Below are 23,733 nucleotides of genomic sequence, written 5' to 3'. Positions count from 1 at the left end.
CTTACTGAGGTTGGTAAGGGAGTTTTTTGCATCCTGGGATTTTCCTCTTTTCTGTAACAGTTTTTTCCTTTTGTTGTAAAGTTTGTTTATGGCAGGGGACCACCAGATTGGCTTCATTTTTTTGGAGGAGAAGCGTCTTGGTTCCATTTGGGATGGCATGATTCATGCACGAGTGGATGTGCTCATACAGTGCCTTAGTGTAGGATTCAGCAGTCGAACTTTCAGTTCCCGTGTGCATGGGTGTCATGATGCTTGTCACTTCTGACTTGAGTAGCATGAAGTTAGCTGTGGAGAAGTTTTTTACAGAGGTTTCCTTGCTGGAGGGTGAGGGAGGGATGTGGATGTCAAGGGTGATTAGCCTATGGCCAGACCTGACCGATGAGGGAGTGACCATAGGTGTGGAGCATCGATTTCCCATGTTGGTAATGACCAAGTCTAGGATATTGGAGCCCCTGGTGGGACGATGGATTAGTTGATCCAGGGCATTGGAATTTATGAATTCCAAGAACCAGTGGTCAAAGGTGTTGGTACACAAGTAGTTTTCTCACTTAATGGCAGGGTAGTTGAAATCACCCAGTATTAGGGTGTTTGGTTGCATCTTAGTATTTTCCAGTATGTTTAGAAAGGTGTAGTGAGAATGTTGGGGCATGGTGGAGGATCTGTAGCAAGCTACAGTTTGGATTGCAGTCTTACCTAGTGTTAGTTGCACCTGGAGAATTTCAGATGCATTGTGTTGGGCAACTAGCCTTGCGGTGTGAATATTTTTGGTGAATATGGACACTCCTCCACCTTTAGTGTTTTGGTCCTGGTTTGGTGGCCGAAAAGTGTGGTAAGTGTTGTAGCCTGATATTGCAGGGGTGCTGTCTGGAGCCTTGAACCAGGTGTCAGTTACTACACAGATATTGATGTTCTCCATTTTTAGGAGTGCCTTGAGAGAGTGCATTTTGAGGCTTAGATTTCTAGCATTGAGTAGCATTACCTTCTTTGTGATCTTAGGGTTCTGGTTAGAATGTGTTTACAGCTGTGTTATGTGGTTGGTTGGGCACTCATTATGTTTTAATACTGTGGTTTGGGTAGTTTTTAACTGATTAAGAATCAATAATTGGTTTAGTTCTAGCCAGCTGATTTTTGTTAGGCTTTGCAGTAGTGGGTGTTTTGGGGATAACTGCCATACATTTTAGAAACTTGTTATACATCTGTTCCATTGTGGACAGATGGATAAGAATTATATATGTGTTCTAGCTTATGAGGATGAGTTTTGGGAATATGAAGAATGTAGTGAGGTGGATGTTAAGCCTTAAGCAACAAACACTCATGCCCAAAGCAGTCCTCAGCTTCATTTGAGAAAATTGGGCATGACAAAGTTACATGTTAGATTCCCACCTTGGGAGGATGCATCCCATGGTTCTTGCATTGCCTTATCTTTGCCTGATTACCTTTAACACATGATTGATTGACTGGCATGATCCAGCGATCAGTGTCTTGAGTAATTTAGTCATTAATTTGGAATACTTGAGTACTCTGGATCAAGGACTGTCTTCCTCAGATTAGCCCAAGGCCTCACAGACAGCAAGTTCTGTTCATGAGGGTCCACATGCCCATCTCTGTCTGTTGCATGTGGCTAAGAACATGGTCAACAAGCAGCTGTTTGATGTCTGGTGGAAACTCTAAATGCAAATACAGAGTCATCCATGGGATACTTAGTTCCTGTTCCATCTCTGGCTGGCTTATTCTCCACAAACAGTTCCTGGGTCTTCAGTAGCAATCTGTTATACTGCTGCACATTAATGACCTAATGTCTTTAGGTGATGGGGGTTAATGGTGTCCTTGATCTCTTGGATCATTTTTGGAGTCAGAAGATTTTTAGGCTTCCATTTCTAAGATTGACAGGTATAATGAGACCATACTACATTCTTCTTCCTGTCCTGATGATTCCTTCTTTGGAGGTATTCTTAGGCTTCTGAAATGCACTTTGAGCTATTCCTTTGCCCCTGCTCTATTCTGACCAAAGCATATTTTTTGGGAAGCAAAGCTTTTAGAGCCTTTGGTTGTCTCTTCTTTGGATTGTATCATCAGTAATGCCATCAAACCAGCTTATAAGTACCCAAGCTCTTTTTCTGTTTTGTTTGCCCCCAAAGGCCAGTGCCCTTTATAAACCATTAATAACATTAAGATGCTTGCATTCTGTCCACTGTAAGACCCATGTGAAGTCTTTGGACTAGCATTAGTCCAGCAGACCATAAAATTGTCACAAGGAGTGTAGGGTGGGCATAATGAGATGGTTAACTTCCCTGCCATTTGGGAACTAGAGCATTCAGCTGTCTGTATTAGCTATCCTTATTACAATTTGCTAAGTTCAGAAGGCAGTAGAAAAGATAGAAAAAAATCCCCGAGTCTGGAGTTAGTACAAATGTCCCCAATTTATTGTCTCAGACTCCTTTGTCATTGTGCCCTGCTATACCTTTGACTGTGCAGATACTTTGTTCAAGGCTGCAAGTACAGGTGTGCCTGTGAAGGACGGCATGATCAAAGCTGTCCTTCATTAAAATTCAGAAAGAATATCCTGTGTGTGCACTTTGTGGGGATAAGAAGCTTGTTATACCTGTCCAGGGTGTTTCATAGTATATAGGAGGATGTAGACCCTTACCTCTTTAGATGACCTTTCTGAGCCACCCCTTCTACATACTCCACATGGGGAAGGATTAAGTGTCATTCTGTCTACCTCATCCCAACCTGGCAAGTTGGCCAGGATGTTGACTTCTCCTACAGGCCTATGGCAGGTCTAATTGCTTTGAGTTTGTCCATAGTGATGCATTTCTCTGAGTTCACTCTTTGTGGAGAACCATCACACGGGACTAGTGGGTTCTGTGATGCCCATGCCCTGGCCCAGCAATCAAGGAGCCTCAATCCTCACCACTAACACCAGTGAGGGGCATCTCATATAGGAGGAAAGGATAACAAATACACACAGTAAAGTGCAATTTCCCTTAAGAGCACACAGAGGTCACAGTCAGTCCGGGGCTGGTCGCTCCCTTGCTCTCCAGGTACCCAATAAGACTCCCCACTGGCACAGCTATACAGTCCAGATCTCAGCCTATGGGCAAGTTAAAACCACCAGCACACCCTCTGTCTCCAACCAGTGCTTCGGGTCCCTGCCCAAGTAGCTCACACACACACACACACACACACACACACACACACACACACACACACGCATACACAGTTTGAGAAGAGTTTATACAACCACATAGACACTCCTGGGGAAGACTGACACAGGTTCTCCAGCTGTGCCCCTTTTCCCCAGACTATACCGTAGTACCAGCTGCCACCACCCACTAATATTTATCAGCTACTCTAAGGTCCTTAAAAGGGTGTCCAATTATTACTGTGCAATATTATTATCCAATTGGTAGTATAGCCCAGGGCTAAAGCTGTTGAAGTGGCTTTGTATAATTTTACCAAAGGCATGAAAGTGTTCTAAATAGCTTACATTATCTCTACAAAAACAGCCACAGTTGAAAGGGTTTAAAAATATTTAATAAAAAATAGTCAAAACACAATATAATACTTTTTACTACACGGTGCTAGTCAAGAGTTCAGAGATCACAGAGAAATTCTTAAAATAATTCAGTAGTACAGTTCTGACATCACAGAAAAACACAGTCTAATCTTTCTAGTTTCTAGCTATTTCTAAGAGAAAACACAAGTCTAAGATAAACTTACATATAGAGCAAGACAGTGCTGATGAGTTGGATGGTCAAGACAAAAATGCTTAATGTTGTCTGATTCTCTCTGTTTTTAAAATCACATTCCTGGTTCACATTACATCATTCTTCACACTTCCCTGGGTTCCCAGGCTAACAGAAACTACATTTACATTCTTCACCTCTGGGCAGAAACCAGAGCAATAAAGGACATTTATGCATGCAAACTCTGGCCTTAAAACAATAGCAAGAATTCCTTTATCTAGACTGGCCGGAGCCATGTTTACATCAAAGGGTCACAGCATGCTTTACTTAGTCAGTAGAGTACACTTTTGCATTTTTTTCAGTTCCACATGTAACACTGTTTTTGCCATTTAAGACAACAAGCCTGTGGTTTACATTAATATTTACAGATAATAGAATTATCTCCAAAATTCTGACTAGGCTGGCAGCCTTCATCTATCTTCACAGGTTCTAAGCAAAGTCTCCCCTCCATACATTTTAGGTCCTCCTTCCCTTAAAGGCTACACTGGCTAAAGAATAAATCTCACCAGGCCCAAATCCTGCTCCTCAGGAGAGCCAGAGAAGCTGTTCACACGCAGAAAAAGTGATGGGGCTCTTCATTTGGCTCTTCTTTGTCACCTTTCATTTCATTCTGGACCTCAACAACTTCAGCCACCACCCACAGATGTCAAGGTAGCCCTTATGAATGCCACTTGAGTTCTGCTTTCTCCTAACAGATTCCTCTCTGCTCCTGAATACAAATTGGAACCTAGCTATTCAAATATTTCATGTTCTAAACGTAAAAGTGAACTAGTTGTCCTACCCTTGGTTGAGTGTGAATTAGGCAAGCTTCCAACTCATCAAGTACACTTACCAAAATTGCAACTGATTGGTCACTGCTTTCCATTAAGAGTTGCTGCTGGTTTGGTTTTCTTTTAGTGTGCCAGCACTGATTTAAAGTTTTGGTGATTTTTAGTTTTTTCTATAGTTGTGTAACCATTGAATTACTTAATATCTGTGAGTGAAATGTAACTCTGGCATTAAGCACAACGGGTTAATGCACTGTTAACAAGCTGTTTCCTATGATACAGAGTTGGATTCCCTCAGCCTTCATTTACCTGCTGTGTAACCTAGAGGAATTCAGTTAACCAGACAGTGTTTTGGGGCAATTAGGAAGTTGGCCTAGGCTCTTCAGTTGCCTACTGATCCTATGAACCTATAAGATTTTTTTTTTCTGGGGGGACTATTTGAAACTTTGACTAGTTGGCTTCATCTAATTGAAGCTTTTGCCGATGTGGATTCAGCTGGACATAGTAAAACCACTGGAGCACTCTCACTCATTCAGTTTGTGGACCTACTCATAGAATAATTAAAGTGCAAGTTCTTCTTGTCCAGAAATGGAGGGAAGAATTAATTCATTTTTTAGCAGTTTTTACAGTAATAGTTAACATTATCAAGAGGCATAAGATCTGTTGCATAACTACAGTGTTTACATCAGCCTTCGTGTATAGTTTTACTTTGCCTTAAATGCATTCTTCAGTAGACACCATTGCCAGTAAAACTGCCAACACTACAGTGATGAAGTATCTAAACAATGGGGCACTCTGTCTGCTGCTTTGTAAAACAACATTAAGATTTGAGACTGGGCCTTGCAGCTCAGTTGATGTATCTAGTCAGTATGTCTTTCACATTGCTTCACAGCATCTATGAGTAAGATGCAACTCTTGCAGTTCTCATAACCAACAGTCGACACTTTTTTTCAAACACCTTTACTGAATTTGTGGCATAGGTAAATTTACATTCATATAAAAGTAATCAACCTATATTAACATTACAAACATACTTCACATGTGTTGCTCTATATCATATAACCTAAACAATATTACATAAATTATTCAATTCCTGCCTTTTTTTAAACAAGAAACATCTTTATTAAACCATCACTTACTACATTGGCAGTCATACATTTATATAAATGAAAACAAACCACACCAACACAATCCTAGTCTCAAGCCTTTTACATCACAAACCATACTGACACACACCCAGCTGCAAACATTATACATCACTTATAATCTACCCAATCGTTCTTGCTCAAACATTACATAGCTCATTTAAGTCCTGCCACCTTTTAAACCTCATTCTTTCCCTTTTATGTATTGTTCCCACAATTCCCATTTTTTTCCTAGGTAGTTTGCTCCTACCCTTTTCTAAATATCTCAATTCCAGTTGTTTTATCTCTATAAATATATTCACTACTTCCAGTATAGTTGGTTTAGATTTTGATTTCCATTTTCTAGTAATTGCTTTTTTGGCAGCCACCATTATTAGACACAGCAAGGCCGTATCCTGTCTAGGCAATTCCGATTCTGTGTCATAGCTCAGAAAAAATCATCTTCCTGATCAGACCAATCAGCCCACCCAGCATCTCTGACAGTGCATCCCACAAGGAATCCTTAAAGTCTGCCAACTTACCACACTCCCAGAAAATGTGTTCCCAATTACCTCTTTTTTCCCCTTCACACTTCCAACATTTACTATCTAACTGAGGAAAAATTATCTCGAGTCTGCTTGGGGTATAAAAATAGTTATGTAAACATTTCCAGGCAAAAATCCTAAATCTTCTAGATTTTGTTGCATATTTGGGAGATATACATATATCCTCCCATTGTTTCTTTGTGAATTTTGTATCCAGTCTCTCTTCCCAACCCTTTCTAACCTGCTCTGATTGATTCTTATAGTTATCATGCAATATTTTATATGGTCTACTAATTATTCCTTTTTTAATGGCAACTTCTGTTCTAGATTCTATTAAAAACTCAACCAGTGATGGTCTTCCGTTTAGGACCCCCTGCTTCTTTCTCTTTGCCTATACTCTAATATCAATTCCTGATAGAGAAGGCAGTCTCTAACTTCCAGTCCAAATAACTTCTTGATAAAAGAATTTCATATCATAATAAAAAGTAGAAATAGTACTGTTAAGCACTTTAGTTGAAGAATGATTTGCATCATCCAAGAATGCCTTGCTTCCCAGGTTCCAGTCACGGATTCAGCAAGAAGAGATTTGGAAGAAGTATACCATTCTCATTGCGTAAGTGTCTACTGTATGCCTTTCTTTCAGCACCCCACCTCCCACCCTCACCAATCCACAGAGTGCTTCTTAAGCAAAACTAGACACAACAGAGCTGATTCTAATAGCTCCAAACAGATAAATGACACCATAGATTTTTTTTACCAGTGCATATGATGATATCCAGTCCACTGTGGAGACTACCAGCAAAAGGCAGTCTCCTGTACAAATAAAGGGGAATTTTGTAGACAAACCTAAGATCTCGCAGGTTAACAGATTGAATGATTTTCCTCCAAGCTACATGCCTCACTTCTCATTAAAATCAGCTGAACAAACTACCAACAAAAAATCTTGACCTCACTAAAAGGTATATATTTTCAAGTTAGGAAAGTATTGATCTAATTTGGCTTTGCTGATGTTCACTGTACAGATCAGACTTGATGTGTTTCTTCATTAATTCATGTGGTGACCTTGTTAGCTTGTTTCCTTTGACCTCCTTTGTACAGGTGAAGTTCTTCAAATTAGTCTTACATTGCAAGCCTCTATAAAGAAATTCTGCATGAGTGTATAACCTTGCCTCCATGTGAATGTGTCATTTGACTAATAATGAAGTTTTTGTCCTTAAAACAGTTTTAGTGTGAGTTACTTTTTACAAGAAGTATTTCACAATCATGGACCTTGTATAGGGTCAGCCCTACTCATTTTTTTAATAAAGAAATGGCTGCTTGGAGGATTAATCTGTCTTTCATGCCCAAACTGACATCTCAAAGGATTAGGAACCAGTCTATTCATTTGTGCACCAGGTCATTCTAGATGATGGACATACCACAACAGTGCTTTTGCCCCATAAAAGAGAGCAGATACATGTTAACGACAATGTTGGTTTGTTGTTCAGTAGGCATGGAAGGAAAAAGCTGAAATATATGTACGTGTGTGTATGTATGTATGTATGTGTGTGTGTGTGTGCGTGTGCATATATATATATATATATATATATATATATATATATATATATATATGTGTGTGTGTGTATACACACACACACACAAAATGTGTTATATAAACAAAAGCAGGCAACAAATTGAATATATACATAGGTAGGGGAAGATACCAGAGGGAACCAGCATATGACTTTCTTGAGTAAACAAATGACCTACTAACCAAAATAACAAAAGACCAAATCCAACAAAATTCCACCACCAGCAAGATAGTCAAGGAATGAAAACTGCAGGGCAAGAAGAGCTTCCAGTAGTTTAATAAAACACAGCAAAATTGATGAGATTGAGCACTTTCATATAAAAATACTTCATCAGAATCTGTTACAAAAGCACAAACACCAAGTTTAAATACCCCTCCCTATAATCACATGGCAGTTTGCATCACCAGTGCACTCACTTGTAGAAAAAAGCATGCCTTAAAGCAACAACATGTTACAAGTTAAAACTTAAAAATATTGTTATCTATTAGTTTTCAGACATAAAATGAAAATAAAAATAATCCTTGCCCAGCAAAAAAATAGTTTATATATACATATATATATATATATATATATATATGTGTGTGTGTGTGTGTATATATATATATATATATATATATATATATATATATATATATATATATATATTATGTTGAAATGCACAGAACAACAGTGCCTGGCTGCACGGTTTAAGATTTAATTTTTAAAACACAAGTTATAGACACCCCTTCATTGACACCAGGAGGGCTGGTAGCATTTAATCTAAACTGCCAACGCAGTTCCCTTTCTTCCATTTTATCCTCCCATGGTCCCCCTCTAAGGTCTTTTAACACTTGTTCTAAACCAAAAAATTGAGAACTATGACTGGGGTACTCTATAATGTATTTAGCAGGGACATTTTTACTGTCCAGTTTTCTAATATCAGCTTTGTTTTCATGTATACACTCTTTGATTTTCCTCCTTGCTTTGCCTACGTAAAAACTTTGACACAGTTGACATACAGCAGCATAAACCACCCCCATACTGTTGCAGTTACAAAAATTCCTGGATCTTATTGTCATTTGGTTTACCACCAGGTTACCACCTTCCAGTATGTCATTACAGTACTTGCAAAAGCCACATTTATAGGTGCCAGCCCTTTTGTTACTGAGTCCATATTCACAGTGGGCAGATGTGAGCTCAAGATAATTTTTAATGGTCTTGCCCCTTCTAAAGACCACGGTTGGATGGTTCCCTATAGAAAAAAATCTGCCTGTTTTTGATCAAAATACCCCTAATCTGAGGGGCCTCAATGCAAAACTCTGTAACAAAGGCTTTTTGCATAATAGGCCCATCCACTTGTTACTAGAAAATGTACCTGTAGCCAAAGTGGAGGTGGTGTGTATAAGAGGTACTATATCTCCCTTCATTCTTTTCTCCATGATATTATCCCGAATCATGGCAACTGTGCCCTTGGGGTACCCCCTCTTGAGTAACATGTGCCACAGTGTCTCACATTCTTCCACAAAATGGTTGTGAGAGGAAACCATTCTAGCCACTCTAATATATTGGCCTTTGATGATTCCTATTTTTTGATTGAGAGGTTGGTTGCTCTCAAAATGTAATAGGTTGTTGCTTTATGTGGGTTTTCTGTAAATTTTACTAGCCTATTGCTCGTTCTGATAATCTTTAGAAATAGTAGCATCCTAATAATTGGTACTTTCCAACTGAATGGTGTGAGTAACCCTTAACAAAAAGATGTAGAGGAATTAAATTCCATAAAATCCTGCATCTCCTCTGGGAGTCTGTCCCAGATGATAAAAATATCATCCAAAAAAAAAACGGAGATATAACTTGCAAGCTGTAACCTCATAGTGTCTGAAAAGAACATGTCATTCCCTTTGCAGCAATACTATGCTGGCAAATATGGTGGAACAGGACACCCCCATAGCTACCCCTTTTTTCTATCTATAATATTGCCCATCCAGAAAAACAAAGTTAAATTTCAGAACCAATTCCATGCATAAAACTAAAACATTAACAGTGTCATTGTTAAACTCAGTGCATTCACACAGGAAATCATGGAGCCATTCCAGACCTTGTTCGTGTGGTATAATGTTAAACAACTCAATTACATCCACTGTTAAAAAAACACAGTTCCTTGAAAATTCCAAGTTTTTCATTTTACGCACAAAAAAAATCACATGAATCCTTGCAGATGTGTTCAAAAGGTTTTTTAACAAAGAATCCACGTAGACCCCCCCAAGGGGGTGGATTTTGGATTTACTGGCATTTATAATTGGTCTCATTGGTGGGTCAACAATGTTTTTGTGAATCTTGGTGATCCCGAATATACACTGGACAACAGGATGTAATACCTGAAGTAACCTGTGTACTTCCGGTGTGTTCTCCCCCTCTTCCACCATGTCTTGCAGAAAAAAATCAATTCTGCAGTATGCCACTTTGATGTAACTCATTGACGTCTCCTCATACAAATCACAATTTGTGACATGGCTCATCATTTTGTACAAGTAATCTTCTCTGTTCATGACCACAAATGACCTAATAGCAACTGTAATCATTGTTAAGACACAGACACTCACCAAACTCACTAACATGTGTAAAAGGCTGTCCAGGTCAAAACTGTACATTCAGTTCCAAGTTCCAAATGTATTTCCTTTAAATGTCAGAGATAACCTCCTGTATCCCTTCAGCCATGAACCCTCTTATTTTTGGCTTGAGAAACAAATCCAGGACCATGGCATAGTGATACCTCAACTTGACAAAGCAAATGTACAGGTGTCCACTCATCAAGGAAATCAGGGGAAGAAGGAGACTTCTGTTCAAAAGTACTACACTTCTGACTACCATTAATGCTAGCCGGAACATATTAGTCAGAGGAAGGTATACCTTTTGTATTAGAGCCTTTCGGAATTGTATCATAGAATAAGTACAGATGTGTAGATAATGTACCATAATAGTAGATATTCAAATAAATCACTGTTGCACTATTCTTCACTAAATTTATTTGCTGAGATAACCATACATCAGGTCAGTCTAAAAAGCAAAGATACCATCCATGTGCGCTGTATGTCTGTGCACATGCACGGATGAATGTGCCGTATAAAGAGAGTCATACAGATACACCAAAGCAGAGTTTTCTTTCCTTATAGGTAGGAGGCATAAGCCTGTAGCTGTAAGTCAAATTATGTAACAGATTAAAAGGGGAGAGAGACAAGGAAAATATGTAAAAGAGTAACCCATCCCAGCCAGAGAGAGTGACTAGTAAGGAGGATGGAGGGAGGGTGTAGGTTTTACAAAAGTGATCTATTCAAAAATCTATTGTTATGACACATTACCTACACTATTGTACTATATTCCTCATGCAATCACTGTTGCAGTGTTCCTCATCAAAAGGATGTTTAACAAAGCTCAGGAAGAGAGGCTGGAGGGAGCTGAACAAGTGTCGAAAATGCCCCTATAGAGCAGGCTTTGTGAATCCGGTCCTGGCTCCAGAGAAAGTATCTGTTTTGTAATGTGCACATTAGTCGTTTAATGGTCTTTCAAACGTCAGCCTATCGCCTTTCCAATTTGTATATCAAACATTTGAAGAGAGCATGCAACTTGGTAGATTCAGTCACAGGCAGTAGCCCAAGGATTTCCTTTTGTTTCTTCCCTTCCCAAGGCTACAGTAAACATGGATGCTTCCCTCCTGGAGTGGGGGAGGTCATTATATGAGGAAGATGGTCCAAGGCACATGGTCACATCAGCATCTTAGAGATGAGAGGGCAGTCTTCCTAGGGTTGCAGGTTTTACAGAATGTCCTCCCTCTATGGGTGATCTCTACCCAGACAAACATGTCAGTAGTCTGGTACATCAACAAACAAGGGGGAACATGTTCATACCTGTTGAGAGTAATGGTAATGGACAATATCTTCCAATTGCTTTCTAATAGAAACGCATATGCCGGGGAAGTTCAGTGTTTTAACAGACAGATTGAGCAGATCTCTACTATTGCCTGACAAGTGGTCTCTCAATCCAGCAGTGGCATTACGGATTTTTCGCCAGTGGAGCCAACCTCTTGTGGTTGTCCCACCAACTCAGAATACAGCAGCTTTTTTCCTGTAATTTCCCCAGAGGAGGGAGTCACCAAGAGAAGCTCTGTTCACAGTTGGCCCACCAGTCTCCTGTATGCTTACCCACCAACTCCCCTAATTCCCAAATTCCTACAGAAAGTATCTCAGATGAAGACCACAGTCATCCTCATTGCCCCTTTCTAGCCTAAACAAGTGTGGTTCTCCTTTTATTGGTTTCACCTGGTACAGCTCCCTTGGGTGCTGGACCCAAATCTAGATATTCTGCCTCACTTATCTGATATGTCCCAGCCAGACATTCAAGCCCTGAAACTAACCACATGATTTATTCACTTCCCGTGATGGCTAGTCAGTCAAAGCTTTTCCTCCCAAGTAGTTCACATCCTCATTCCATCTCAAAAACCTTCCTGTAGGAATATATACAAGATTAAATGGAAACATCACATCTCTCTGTTTTCTCTCAAATTGTGTGAAGCCTTCCTGAAAGGTACTTTCCTTCTTAGGCCTTTGATTAAGGATTCCACTCCCTCTTGGGACTTGGCTATATTGCTACAGGCCTTGACTCCAACCCTCTCTTGAACCTGCTGCCAAAGTAGACTTAAAATTTCTGTCATGGAAAACTGTTTCCAGGTAGCCATTACTTCAGCCAGATGAGTGCTTGAAATTCAGACTTTGTTTTGCCAGCCACCATATATAATTTTTCAAAAAATATCAGGTTTCTCTATAGACTAACCTCTCCTTTTTACCTAAAGCGACTGCAGAGACTTCCCTCAGTCAAAGCATATATCTTCCAGTATTATTCCAATTTTCTTTGTAATACAGGTGAATACATATTGCACTTGTTAGATGTGCAGAGGCAATTATGTTTCTATCTTCATCAAAACAAACCCCTCAGAAAATTAGACCAGTGGTTTGTACTCTTCTCAAAAGCTAAGATGGGACAATGAGTTTCTAAGGTCACTTAACCAGGTGGTTAACTAACTACCTGCATTTCCCAAGTTTACCACGACAAAGGTTTGACCCATCAAGAACATTCAAGGCACTGTCAACGAGGTCTGTCTCTGCTTCATCTGTAGGTGCTTCAGTTGATGACCTCAGCTATGTTCACTCTGTGGGCTGTTGACTATCTTTCTCACTTGATGAGACTTCAACACGATACAGTATCAGCAGTGTCAAGGAATATTAAGACACAGCATTCCCCAGAGACACAGAAGACTCTGCAGATTCAGTTGCCCACTCTGCAGTCTGTTGCCAACATTTCTATGAGGCTTATTTCCATGCTGTTGATGGAACATCAAGAGCTGCTGGTACCACTATTGCCCTGTGTTGCCACACTTGGGTGAGATTGTGCAGCTTTGTGGACTGCCTCAATGCATCCTTTATCAATGCTTCCTTTGTTTGTACTAAGCTGAACTGAAGTAGGCTACCAGCCACAACTCTGAGCAAAGATACCAGACGACTAGAGGCTTCTGAGCTTCCCATAAAACATAAGTTGCCTGTTTTTTGCTTGTTTGTCCTATTTATTGCATTTTTATTGTCTGCCACCTACTTTAATACTGTATTTTAATACTAAACTGCACTGTTGTACTGCAATTATCTGCCTTACTGTGCCTGTTATATTGTACTTTATTGCTGTTTTCTCTGTTTGCAAAGCTGTTTTTGCTATTTTCATTGTTTAAGTATTTGCCGGTATTTTTCACTGCTGCAAAGCAATGTGTTCTGCTTGTTCTGGTTTTCCACCCAAGCAGTATTAAATTAACTGATTTGTTTGCTGTTTAAAACATTATTTAGTCTCTCCATACTGTTTTTCTGCTGTTTAAAACATTTTTTTAGTGTCTCACTGCTATTTTTCTGCTGTGTTAAATATTTGTCTAGTGTTTTCTGCCTACACTAGTGTAGCTAGTAACTGTAGTATAGTCCAGATACAGGTTTTGCTTCATTTGGGTTTGTTTGTAGTGACTGCTTATTCTGAGCATATTTTCTAGGCCATCTTTGATTTGAAGGGGCCCTTCTGCACTCTAGTGAGAGAAGTGTGCTGATTAGAACCTGTCTGCTGAAAGGGGGCTGGTTTAGGGCTTGGTGTAAGAACCCTCATTGGTCCTTTTGAACCTTTTAAAATTGTTTTTAAAGTTTTTAGCGTCTGGTATTTAAGACCTGGGTTTGAGCAGGTGTCTGCTTGTTTGTGCATTGTGCAGCACCGTGCACTGCCGCACAATTGTGCATCATAGCCGGACAGATAAATTCGACAAATTTTCCCTTGGATACAGCTGCAGCACATTAGTGTAGTCTTCACCCTTAGTACTTTTCTGGTCTAAGAAATACTGCTAGTGAACTATACCTTATTAAACTTCCAGCAAAAAAAAAAACAACAGAAATATCCATCTACCGACCACCTCTTTGATCAGTCCTGAATAGCCCCCCCTTGTGATAACTTCAACCTAAAGTTATGGACATTTGGACTACCCTTGATTCTCTTGCCAGCCTTGTCAACTTGGGTCTCCTGAGGCAGTGTAGCAAAAGCACTGACAAACCTCAACCAATAACTCACTCTAATACAGAGTGCGCGAGATGTATCTACATCAAGAATCTTGAATCCCTGCTCTCTTGCACTCGAAACAGTAACACTGAAGAGGTCGTCAACCCACCCACCACTACTCATGCACATAGTACCACTACTCCTACACATAGAACACATCAAAGACAAAAATCAACATACGTGGAGGTTCTCTCAAAAAAATTATCAAAACACCAGAGCCCTCCAAAACACGACTGCTACAGCTAACACAGTTCTCACAGTACCCATGACACATAGTAACACCAGTGTTTCATGTACCAAGTTCATAAGGAGTAATACTCAAAAAACAAATTTTCTTGTCATTGGAGACTCCTTAGTGAGACACACGGATGTCCCACTCACCACTTTGGACAAGGAGAAAGTCATAGTCAGCTGCCTGTCTGGTGCCAGAATTCATCAGATCACACATGCATTCAGGTATTTCAACAACAAGCACCATTATGACTGTATCATAGTTCATGTTGGTGTGAACGACCGGAGATGTACCCCACTGGATTTTATGATGAGAGACATAATTGAGCTCTCTGACTGTGTCCCAAGCAAGTATGTCACTACCCTTGAGCACCATACTACCCTCTCCTAGAATGATGTAACACTGTAAAAAAGAAATGATTGATTTCAACGATCCAGTTTCTGTCAGCCTGGGAGGTTATGATCAACAAACCTCGCTGCTTTGCCAGAGATGGTTTGCACCTGGCACCATTAGGTTTTGCCTGCCGGCAAAGGCTTTTGCCTCCCCCATAGTGCCTTTTTTGTCAAGGTCTTGAAAACAAAACATAGTGTGAAACTTGCCAATCATAATAAAATAAAGGTTATGCTGCTAAACGCTAGGAGCTTAAACCAAAATCTGCACACCCTAGAGGCACTTCTGTCACTATCAGATGTAGATGTCAGTGCAGTCACAAAATCCTCAGAGTACCCCAGCCTTACAAGGCTACAATGCCTTGCACACCTTCAGACCGCAAAATGAATGTGTGAGAACCAAATGAGGCAGTGTTTCTGTCTGTATTAGAGATAAATTCACCTCCTGTCTAGTTAGACTGGACAACTCCATGGAGTTACTCCAAAGTCAGGTAACTGTGGATAAGACCCCATTCAAGTCATAACCAGTTTATAGATCTACCTCCATGGGTCATGACGTGCACAAAGCACACCTTCGAGCTGGCACTAACACCAAAACTCACAAAGGTTGAAGTCAGATTAAACAAACTTCACCAAGGCAAACTATACCATCTTAGGGGAAGGTATAAATGCATTTCAAGCCCCACCCCCAGCTGGAAGTTGTAACTACATTGAAGCTTACACCAAGGCCCTCTACAATCACTTGCACAAGTGTATGGACTCTGCTGTTCCAGAAAGAATCAAAGCCAGAGCCCCAAGTAAAAACAAGATGCCAGGGTGGAGCATGTCCATTAATTCTGGATTTGACATAGCTTTGTATGTCAGGCATAGATCGCCGCGAAGTAGGCGGTATGCAACTGAGTAGAGCTGGAGTTTTTTTAACCGAGCAGCATATGGCATCTGTTTGAGACCCTTGATCCTCTTGGTGAAATACTTTTGGGGTCTTTCTAATTGCTGCATGTGTCGGGTAAGGTACATCCCAAAAGGGGCATTGTATTCTATGATGGGCCTGTTAAGGGATGAATAAAGGGGCACGATTACCTCTCTTGATCTAGATGTGAAACCCTTCGTGATGATGTGGGCTATGTAGAAGGTCTTTCTAACCACTTTGGCAATGTGGTTTTCAAAGGAGAGATTGCTATCAACCTGGGTCCCCAGGTCCCTAATAACTTTCTCTGTACTTAATGGGTTTCCACGTATGTGGTAATTTGTGGGCACATTGTTTTTGCCAAAGGGTATGACTATACATTTTTTGGCATTTAGCTTTAAACCATGGCGCTGGCACCAGTTATCTGTCTCTGTGAGACCTTTTTGAAGGATGTTTGTGTCAGCTGGAGAGTCGATTATGGCGCCCAGTTTGCAGTCGTCTACGAACTTGGTGAGCCATAGTCCTCCCACGTTTGCCTGTACCTCGGAAAAGTATATACCAAATGAGAGTGGTCCCAGGACAGAACCCTGTGGGATGCCACTTGTGACCGGTTTCAAGTCTGACATGGCTCCAGCAACTCTCACTCTGTGGGTTCTGTCTTTGAGCCAGTTTGCAACCCATCTTGTGACATAGGGGTTTATATTTAAGCTGGATAGCTTATCTATGATGCCCGAGTGGGGTATTGTGTCAAATGCCTTTGCAAGGTCCAGATAGGCTGTGTGGACTACCTTCCCTTCATCTGTGGCTTTGGTGACTGTTTCGAAGAAGTCAACCAGGTTCAAAAGGCAGGATCTGCCCTTGACAAAGCCGAACTGGGTAGGATCTAGTGTCTGTAGGTCACCAATGTCTTTGTTTATGAGCTCCATGATGATCCTCTCCATAGCCTTGCAGACTAAGCTAGTCAGGCTTATGGGGCGATAGTTTCCAGGGTCTGTAGAGGCTCCACCTTTGTGGAGTGGGTCCACTGTTGCTGTACGCCATTCTGTGGGCACATATCCTGTAGTGAGGCTGAGATTGTATAGCTGTTTTATTTGAGGGATTAGTTCCTCTTGGAGTTCATGTAGGACACAACCTGGGATGCCATCTGGTCCCATGGAAGCAGTGTATTTTGCTTTGGAGAGAGCAGCCTTCACCTGAGCATCAGAGATGTTTGGGAGGCAGCCCTCTGCCGGGATAGATACTTGCTCTTTTGGGGGGGAGGGGGTGGAGAAGTTTGCACTGAACCTGTCTGCCAGGATATTGGCGATGTCTGTGGGTTCAGTGTATTTTTTGTCGTTTAGAATCAACTCAGAACAAGTCTGGGAGTTGCATCCCAGGTTCCTAACATAACTGAAAAAAGCCTTATGATTGTCTTTGGTGTCCTGTGCAATTTTTCTCTCTAAGCTGGCCTTGGAGGATTTTATGAGGGATCGTAATTTTTTGCTAGTACTGATCAGAGATGCCTTCCCTATTAGGGATTTTGCTCTATCATGTAGTAGCCTCCTCCTTCTGATGTACAGTTTATTTATGGCAGGGGTCCACCAGACTGGACGCCTGCCTTTGGATGATTGGGTCTTGGTTTTGTTTGGGATAGCATGATCCATGCATTCCTGGAGATGTCCGTAGAATGCGTTTATATAGGATTCTGCAGTTTGGGCCATAGTTTCCACTGGCCCTGGGGCCTTGAAGGATTCCACTTCGGTTTTGAGAAGTGAGAAGTTCGCTTTTGAGAAGTTTTTCACTGTGGTTTTCTGGGCTGGGGATGGGGTCGGGATGTGGACATCCAGTGAAATTAATTTATGGTCTGATCTTACCAATGAGGGATATACTTCTGGTGTGGAGCATAGAATCCCCATGTTGGTAATGATCAGGTCTAGTATGTTGTCCCCTCTTGTGTGAGTGGTGACTAGTTGTTCCATAGCATTTGAGTTTATAATTTCCAGGAACCTTTGGGCTAAGGTGTTGGGGCTTGAGTAGTGCTCCCAGTCAATGTCTGGGTAGTTGAAGTCGCCCAATATAATGGTGTTCGGAGAGATCTTCATGTTCTCCAATGTTTTCAGGAAAGCCGAGTGGGATTCCTGACTTTGAGAGGGTGGTCTGTAGGATGCTATAAACTGAAAAGCAGTCTTGCCCACTGTTAGTTGCACATGGATGGTCTCCGATACTTCGTGCAATGCCACTAACCTGGAGGTGTGGATATCCTTGATAAATATGGAAACTCCCCCTCCTTTTGTGGTTCGGTCCGGATTTTGGGGCCGAAAAGCATGATATGAGGTATAGCCTGCAAGTGCTGGGGTGCTCTCTGGAGCCTTGAACCAGGTTTCTGTCACTGCACAGATATCGATGTTCTCCATACTGAGGAGAGCTTTGAGTGCGTGCATCTTGAGGTTAAGACATCTGGCGTTAAGCAGCATTACCCTTAGTTTCTTGTTCCTTGTGCTGTCTATGGGGGTGGGTTTGACTTTTGAGCCTTGCCTAAAAAAGGCACTATGGGGGTGGCAAGAGCCTTTGCCAATATCCGAAGGCCCAGTGGTGACAGGTGCAAGCCGTCCCTAGCGAAGCAACGTGGCTTGTCGAGCATGTCATCCCAGGCTGACAGACACTGGATCCCCTTTGAATGACACCAAAATTTTAGCCAATTGTTAAAATCGATCATTTTGTCTTTGTACTGTGGCATCATTCTAGGTGAGGGTAAGATGCTGCTCAAGGTCAGGGTCATACCAGCCTGGGCTACATGATCAGAGAGCTCCTCTATGTCTCTTTTCATGTAGTCCAAGGCGGTAGGTCTCAGGTCATTCACACCAGCATGTACAATGACTGAGTCATATTTGTATTTGCTTTGGAGTGTCCTGAGTGCTTGCATTATGTGGCGGATCCTAGCACCCGACAGGCAGCTCACCGTGACCTTCTCTTTATTCAGCCTGGTGAGCGGGACGTCAGTGTGTCTGACAATAGAGTCACCTATTACAAGAGTATCAGGTGTGTTATTCAGCCTTAAGGGCTGTGGCTGCTTGGCACACTGACTTTGTGGGCTATGTGTTGTGCGTGTTTTGTTTTGCGGTAGTGTTTGCTTGGATATCTGCTTTGGAGGTCTCTGTTACTTATGTAGATTTTTATTTAGAGCGTCCGAGTATGTTTTTGTGTATTTATGTGTTTGGTTCGCTGATGTGGTGGGACTATGTGATACTGGAATTGTGTTGTGTGAGGTTACCTTCTCCTCCTGACTGGTTACACCAGTTTTTAGATGAGAGAGCTCAGCCTCCAGTTTGGCTAAATAGTTGCATCTCTCATATATATTTGAACCTGTTTGGAGGAGGAGAGGGTTGTCCGTGTACATGAGACAGTTGTAACATTGCCTCAAAATTCCCAGATTCACCAGCTGGACTGGAGAGGAAACTATTGACTGACCTTAGGACATGCTACAGTAATATAGGGAAACTGAATTTAAGACGGACCAATAGAGGACAGGGTAATCGTAGAGAGTATAAGAGTAAGTAGTGCTTATGGTTTAATAGTGCTAACTTGTAGGATTACTTAATTGGACCAGTGAAGGGCCTTAGAATGAGAATATGGTGTTTAAATTGAGAGATAGAGCAGTTCTAAGGAAAAAAGTGAAGAGCAGACTTTGTGGAGCCAGGAATAGTTTAAACCCAATTAGGCAGCACTGCCCGATGTTGCGCTATGCACAAAACCGTGCAAAAGAGGGTTTTAAGAGAGGAAGATGAAGGAGTTTGGAATTGACCCAAAATGGCCAATAAAACTACAGTTTCAAGTCAGTAACCACTCCCACAGGGGCAGGCAGGCTGCTCAATGTTTTTCACTGCCACTGATCAACAGAGAGACTTCCCTTTAGCCCAAGCAAAAAATGGCCTCCAAGAAACTTACAAACAGTTCAAGAACAGCAAGCCTGTAACTGAACTTTTTTAAATCTCAGAAAAGTGGGAAAAAAAGCAAGATTTATGTCTGCAGTGCTATGAAAGCAGTCGGTGCCCATCCTGACACTGTCTTCAGTCGTAATGGAAATTGTGTGTGTACACTAGTAAGTAGTTTTGTTGTTAACCGTAGAAAACCTTGCGTTATGATGGTGTAAACTACAAAGATGTGGAATCCATACCCCCAGTTTGTCTGCCCCCCCCCAAAGAAGAAGTCAAAAGTGCAGAATTGCTATTCCGACTGCTTGTTCTTACTTGTCTTGGTTATAAAGGTGCTAAATTATCTTACCTTTACATAGTCATTTCTTTTGACTTACAGTAAACACTTAAAATGCAGACAAGCTGTGTGTATCTCAGCTTGTTAACCAACTTAAAGCAGCAAGTTTACAGCTGATGATGTGTGTGCTACATGGTTTGAGTCACTAGCAGAGAACAATGAAGCAGTCCATAGCTTCTAAACAACTACACTTCTGATACATGGCGCCAGGAGGATCTCTCAGTGCAGTTTACTGTTTCATCTTTCGAGGGCTTTTGCTGTTGAGCAAAATTAGACAGACCAGCAATCAAAAGACTGAGAACAAATAGCAGTCTCTTAGCTATCAACATAATTTACCTTAATTATTAACAAAGTCAGGGGCCTAGGTGTTTGGGTTGGTAGGCCCCTCTCTTAATCATTATGTGACAACAGTTTTCAGGAAATCCTTTTATTTAACTCAACTAATTGCCAAAGGAATGTCATCAGTATCTTACCACTGATTAGGCCAGTTATCGGGTATAATGCCCCCCTTTCAGAGGTATCACAGTAAACATATCAGACAAAAAGACCCCAAAGGCTCCTAACCAAAAAGTATAACAAATTTTAATCTCTGAGCTGGGGTGGAAGTTCTATCCCTTTCTTCAGTGTGTTATAGATTTTTGAGGGGAGATCTCTCTCCTTTATTTTACCATTGGATACCCAGTTGTCATGGACCTCCTGTATCTCCACATGTCTAATATCTTCACCAGCATTACAGCCAGGGATCACAGTCTTCACTAACAAATAAGTAAAACATGGTAAAGGTGCAGTTTTATAAACCAGTGCTTCTCAAACCTCTGGAATGAACTTCCCCTGCCTATTAAACAGTGCAACTTGCTGTTTTCCTTTAAATGTAGTCTAGATGACTGGATGAGTATTCACAGATTTACTCCTGGATTGAGTAGTATAGGCCTCCTGTATAAAGGAGGTTCAGCCTGAGGGAAGAGTACCAGCAAAGCATGAGTAATATAAGACTCAGTGACCTTGGAATATCTGTGAATCTGTAAATTAAAAATTATCTTAATAGGAAATTCACCCTGGGCATCACTTCTGTGGCTGTGCTCGACAGAGGCACAGGAAAATAATTTTCTTGGGTAGCGAAAGCCAGGGTACCTTTTTGGCTAGGCTTATATAGGCCCTAGGGCCAATAGCCTAGTACCTACCTATGAACCTATGAAAAGTAAAGGAGTTGAAGCCATTTGTGATCATGTTACCCTCTTCATATCCTGCAGTATTATCAACAGCACTTCATCCTCCTCCACGAGAATGACACAATAACATTTTTTTGAGTCCTTTTCCCCCTCTGGTACCTTCCAACCATTAGCTCCCCCCATAGGTTAATATTCAAACTAGAGCAAATTCCAGAAGCTGCTATCCAGGCAGCCCTGAAGGGAGTTCAGTCTCCATCCCAGGGCCACCCCCACTGTGGCATTTTGGAAGTGGTAACTTTCAAGCAGATTTCATACAGTGTCCATGACTTCTTCTCAAAAGGTACATCCCACTTAACCCTATGTTTTATTAAAATTTTGCTGTGCAGTAAAAACATGATTACTGAAAAATTTCTTGACATTAGTCACTCATTTTGCATGAGCCCTCTTGAAAATAAAGTTGGTGTGTTTTGTTGTTTTTGTTTGTGCCTATCAGTTGTCGACGTTAGATATTAGATATGTCTCTTATTACTGAAAGCAAGGCCCTCAACCCTGGTTAGATGGCATGCAGGATTGCTGTGGAAAAGTGTTACAGCAGGCTACATAAAGTGAGTGTATGTGTAAAAAAAATAAAAAAAGTGAGTGTATGTGTTAAATATATGCATATATATATATATATATATATATATATATATATATATATATGTGTGTGTGTGTGTGTGTGTGTGTGTACAGTGAATGAAAGATTAAATGTAAAATGCACATTTAGATATGCCCAAACAAATACATAGCAAACATGTCTATATGTCTATATTTTTATGTCTGCTGTTTTTCCAAAAGACAGCTGCTGATTTAAATATTTTCATCTTTGGGATGATGTGATTTTTTCACATTTATAAGAGCATGATGGCATCTGATGTTGACTTTTTTTCCAGATTTTATGCATCTACTGCCGGAAGACACAGTGCCTTGTAGCTCTATACCTTTCAAACATATCATTCCCATCTCTACATTAACCGGTCATGGGATTGAGGAGTTGAAACAGTGTCTTCGGAAATCCATCGAAGAACAGTATGAAATAGAAAATGAAGGTCATCAGAGAGAAAAACTGCAGAAGTTAAGAAATTCCTATCAGTCCATTTTAACAGCATCGTAAAAAACAAGCAGAGTGGTTGTTTAATAATGTCGCTCATAGCCGAAATGAAAGTATGATTAGAATAACTCCTGTGTTACAGTAAACTTTTCATTTTGACTTTGATAAAGTCTGTTGTAATATAGTTTTGATTAAGGCACTTATTCTTTTCGTTGCTGTCTTTTCAATGTATGTTTCAACTGCTGCTGTTTCCCCTGTCATTTATGTTATATCACATGATTTTGTAATATTTGCCTCCGGTGTATGAAAAATTCATGTGTTATATATATATATATATATATACTTGTCATTTGGTAATATACTTTACAAATAAAATGTTTTTGTACTGTTTTCACTGTTAATGTGTTTGTGTGAGACAGTAGCACATACAAGCTGTGGGTCTTTTCAAAGAAGCACATTAACAGTTTTTTCATTCATTGAACAGTTTAGATGTAAAGTGCCCACACAAGGCAGAAGTGTAAGGGGTGGACAGATAGGCTACACTAGCAAGTAAGGTTTCTCCATGAACTAAATTTGACGGTTGGGGATGACATGAGGCATTTCTGAATGGAGAGAAATACCAATAACTTAACTAATTCAACTGTGTAATGTGTTTTTTTCACTGACGCTTGAAAGACAATCTGCGTGACTAGCTGTAATTCAGGATTTCATTTCATTCCATCTACTTCCATATGCCTACTGTGTGAATCTGACCAAATCAGTTAACCAAACAGTACTTCCAGGTCACCCCTAGAAAGGTAACTTGTGACCAGTGAGTGGGCTTACTTAGTTAACAAAAACAAAATGCTTGCATGCAGTTGTAGGCTGAACATACAATCTGTTAAAGTATTGTTCATAGAGGCCACACAAAAGATTGCCAAAGAAATGAACCACTGTTTGACAAAATTGTCATTTGTTCCCAAGGTTCCCAGTAGTGCTGGTGGTATTGAATGATGTAATTTTTTATCCTGAGTTAAAAGTGCCAACAAAAGCAAATTAACTTATAGATGGACAGAATCAGATAGACGACCTGCCAGTCATGCCAGGCAAGTGTAAGAGTGTGAGAAATAGTCAGATTTTGTCATGCAACATTAGAAAGTTATTCACAGGATTAATGACATATTAACTCCCATGTATATTAAACAATAATAACTAATGTTTCTCTCCACTTATACATGCCTTATGTCAGCCCCAACTGTCAAGTATAATTTTTGCTACAACCTGCCAACCAAACTAAAGTTACTAATCCCCTCATCCCAACATACAAGGCTGAACTGATTTGTGGCTGTCCCGTGTA

The 23,733-nt window shown here is 40.7% G+C and overlaps 1 protein-coding gene across 1 annotated transcript in view; it reads left to right on the top strand.

Moving 5' to 3' along the window:
* Positions 1–22,787, top strand: part of GTPBP10 (GTP binding protein 10) — a 904,437-nt gene extending 881,650 nt beyond the window's left edge. The window contains exon 10 of the mRNA XM_044067527.1: positions 22,240–22,787. Within this exon, the coding sequence (XP_043923462.1) occupies positions 22,240–22,460 (221 nt within the window). The 3' untranslated portion in view covers positions 22,461–22,787. The remainder of the gene's footprint in view (positions 1–22,239) is intronic.
* The last annotated feature ends 946 nt before the right edge of the window (positions 22,788–23,733 follow it).

The sequence above is a fragment of the Protopterus annectens genome, chromosome 3.part1 (assembly GCF_019279795.1).
Source record: "Protopterus annectens isolate FY-2018-M chromosome 3.part1, PAN1.0, whole genome shotgun sequence".
Lineage (NCBI taxonomy): Eukaryota > Metazoa > Chordata > Ceratodontiformes > Protopteridae > Protopterus > Protopterus annectens.
This window is presented reverse-complemented; position numbering and strand designations above follow the sequence as displayed.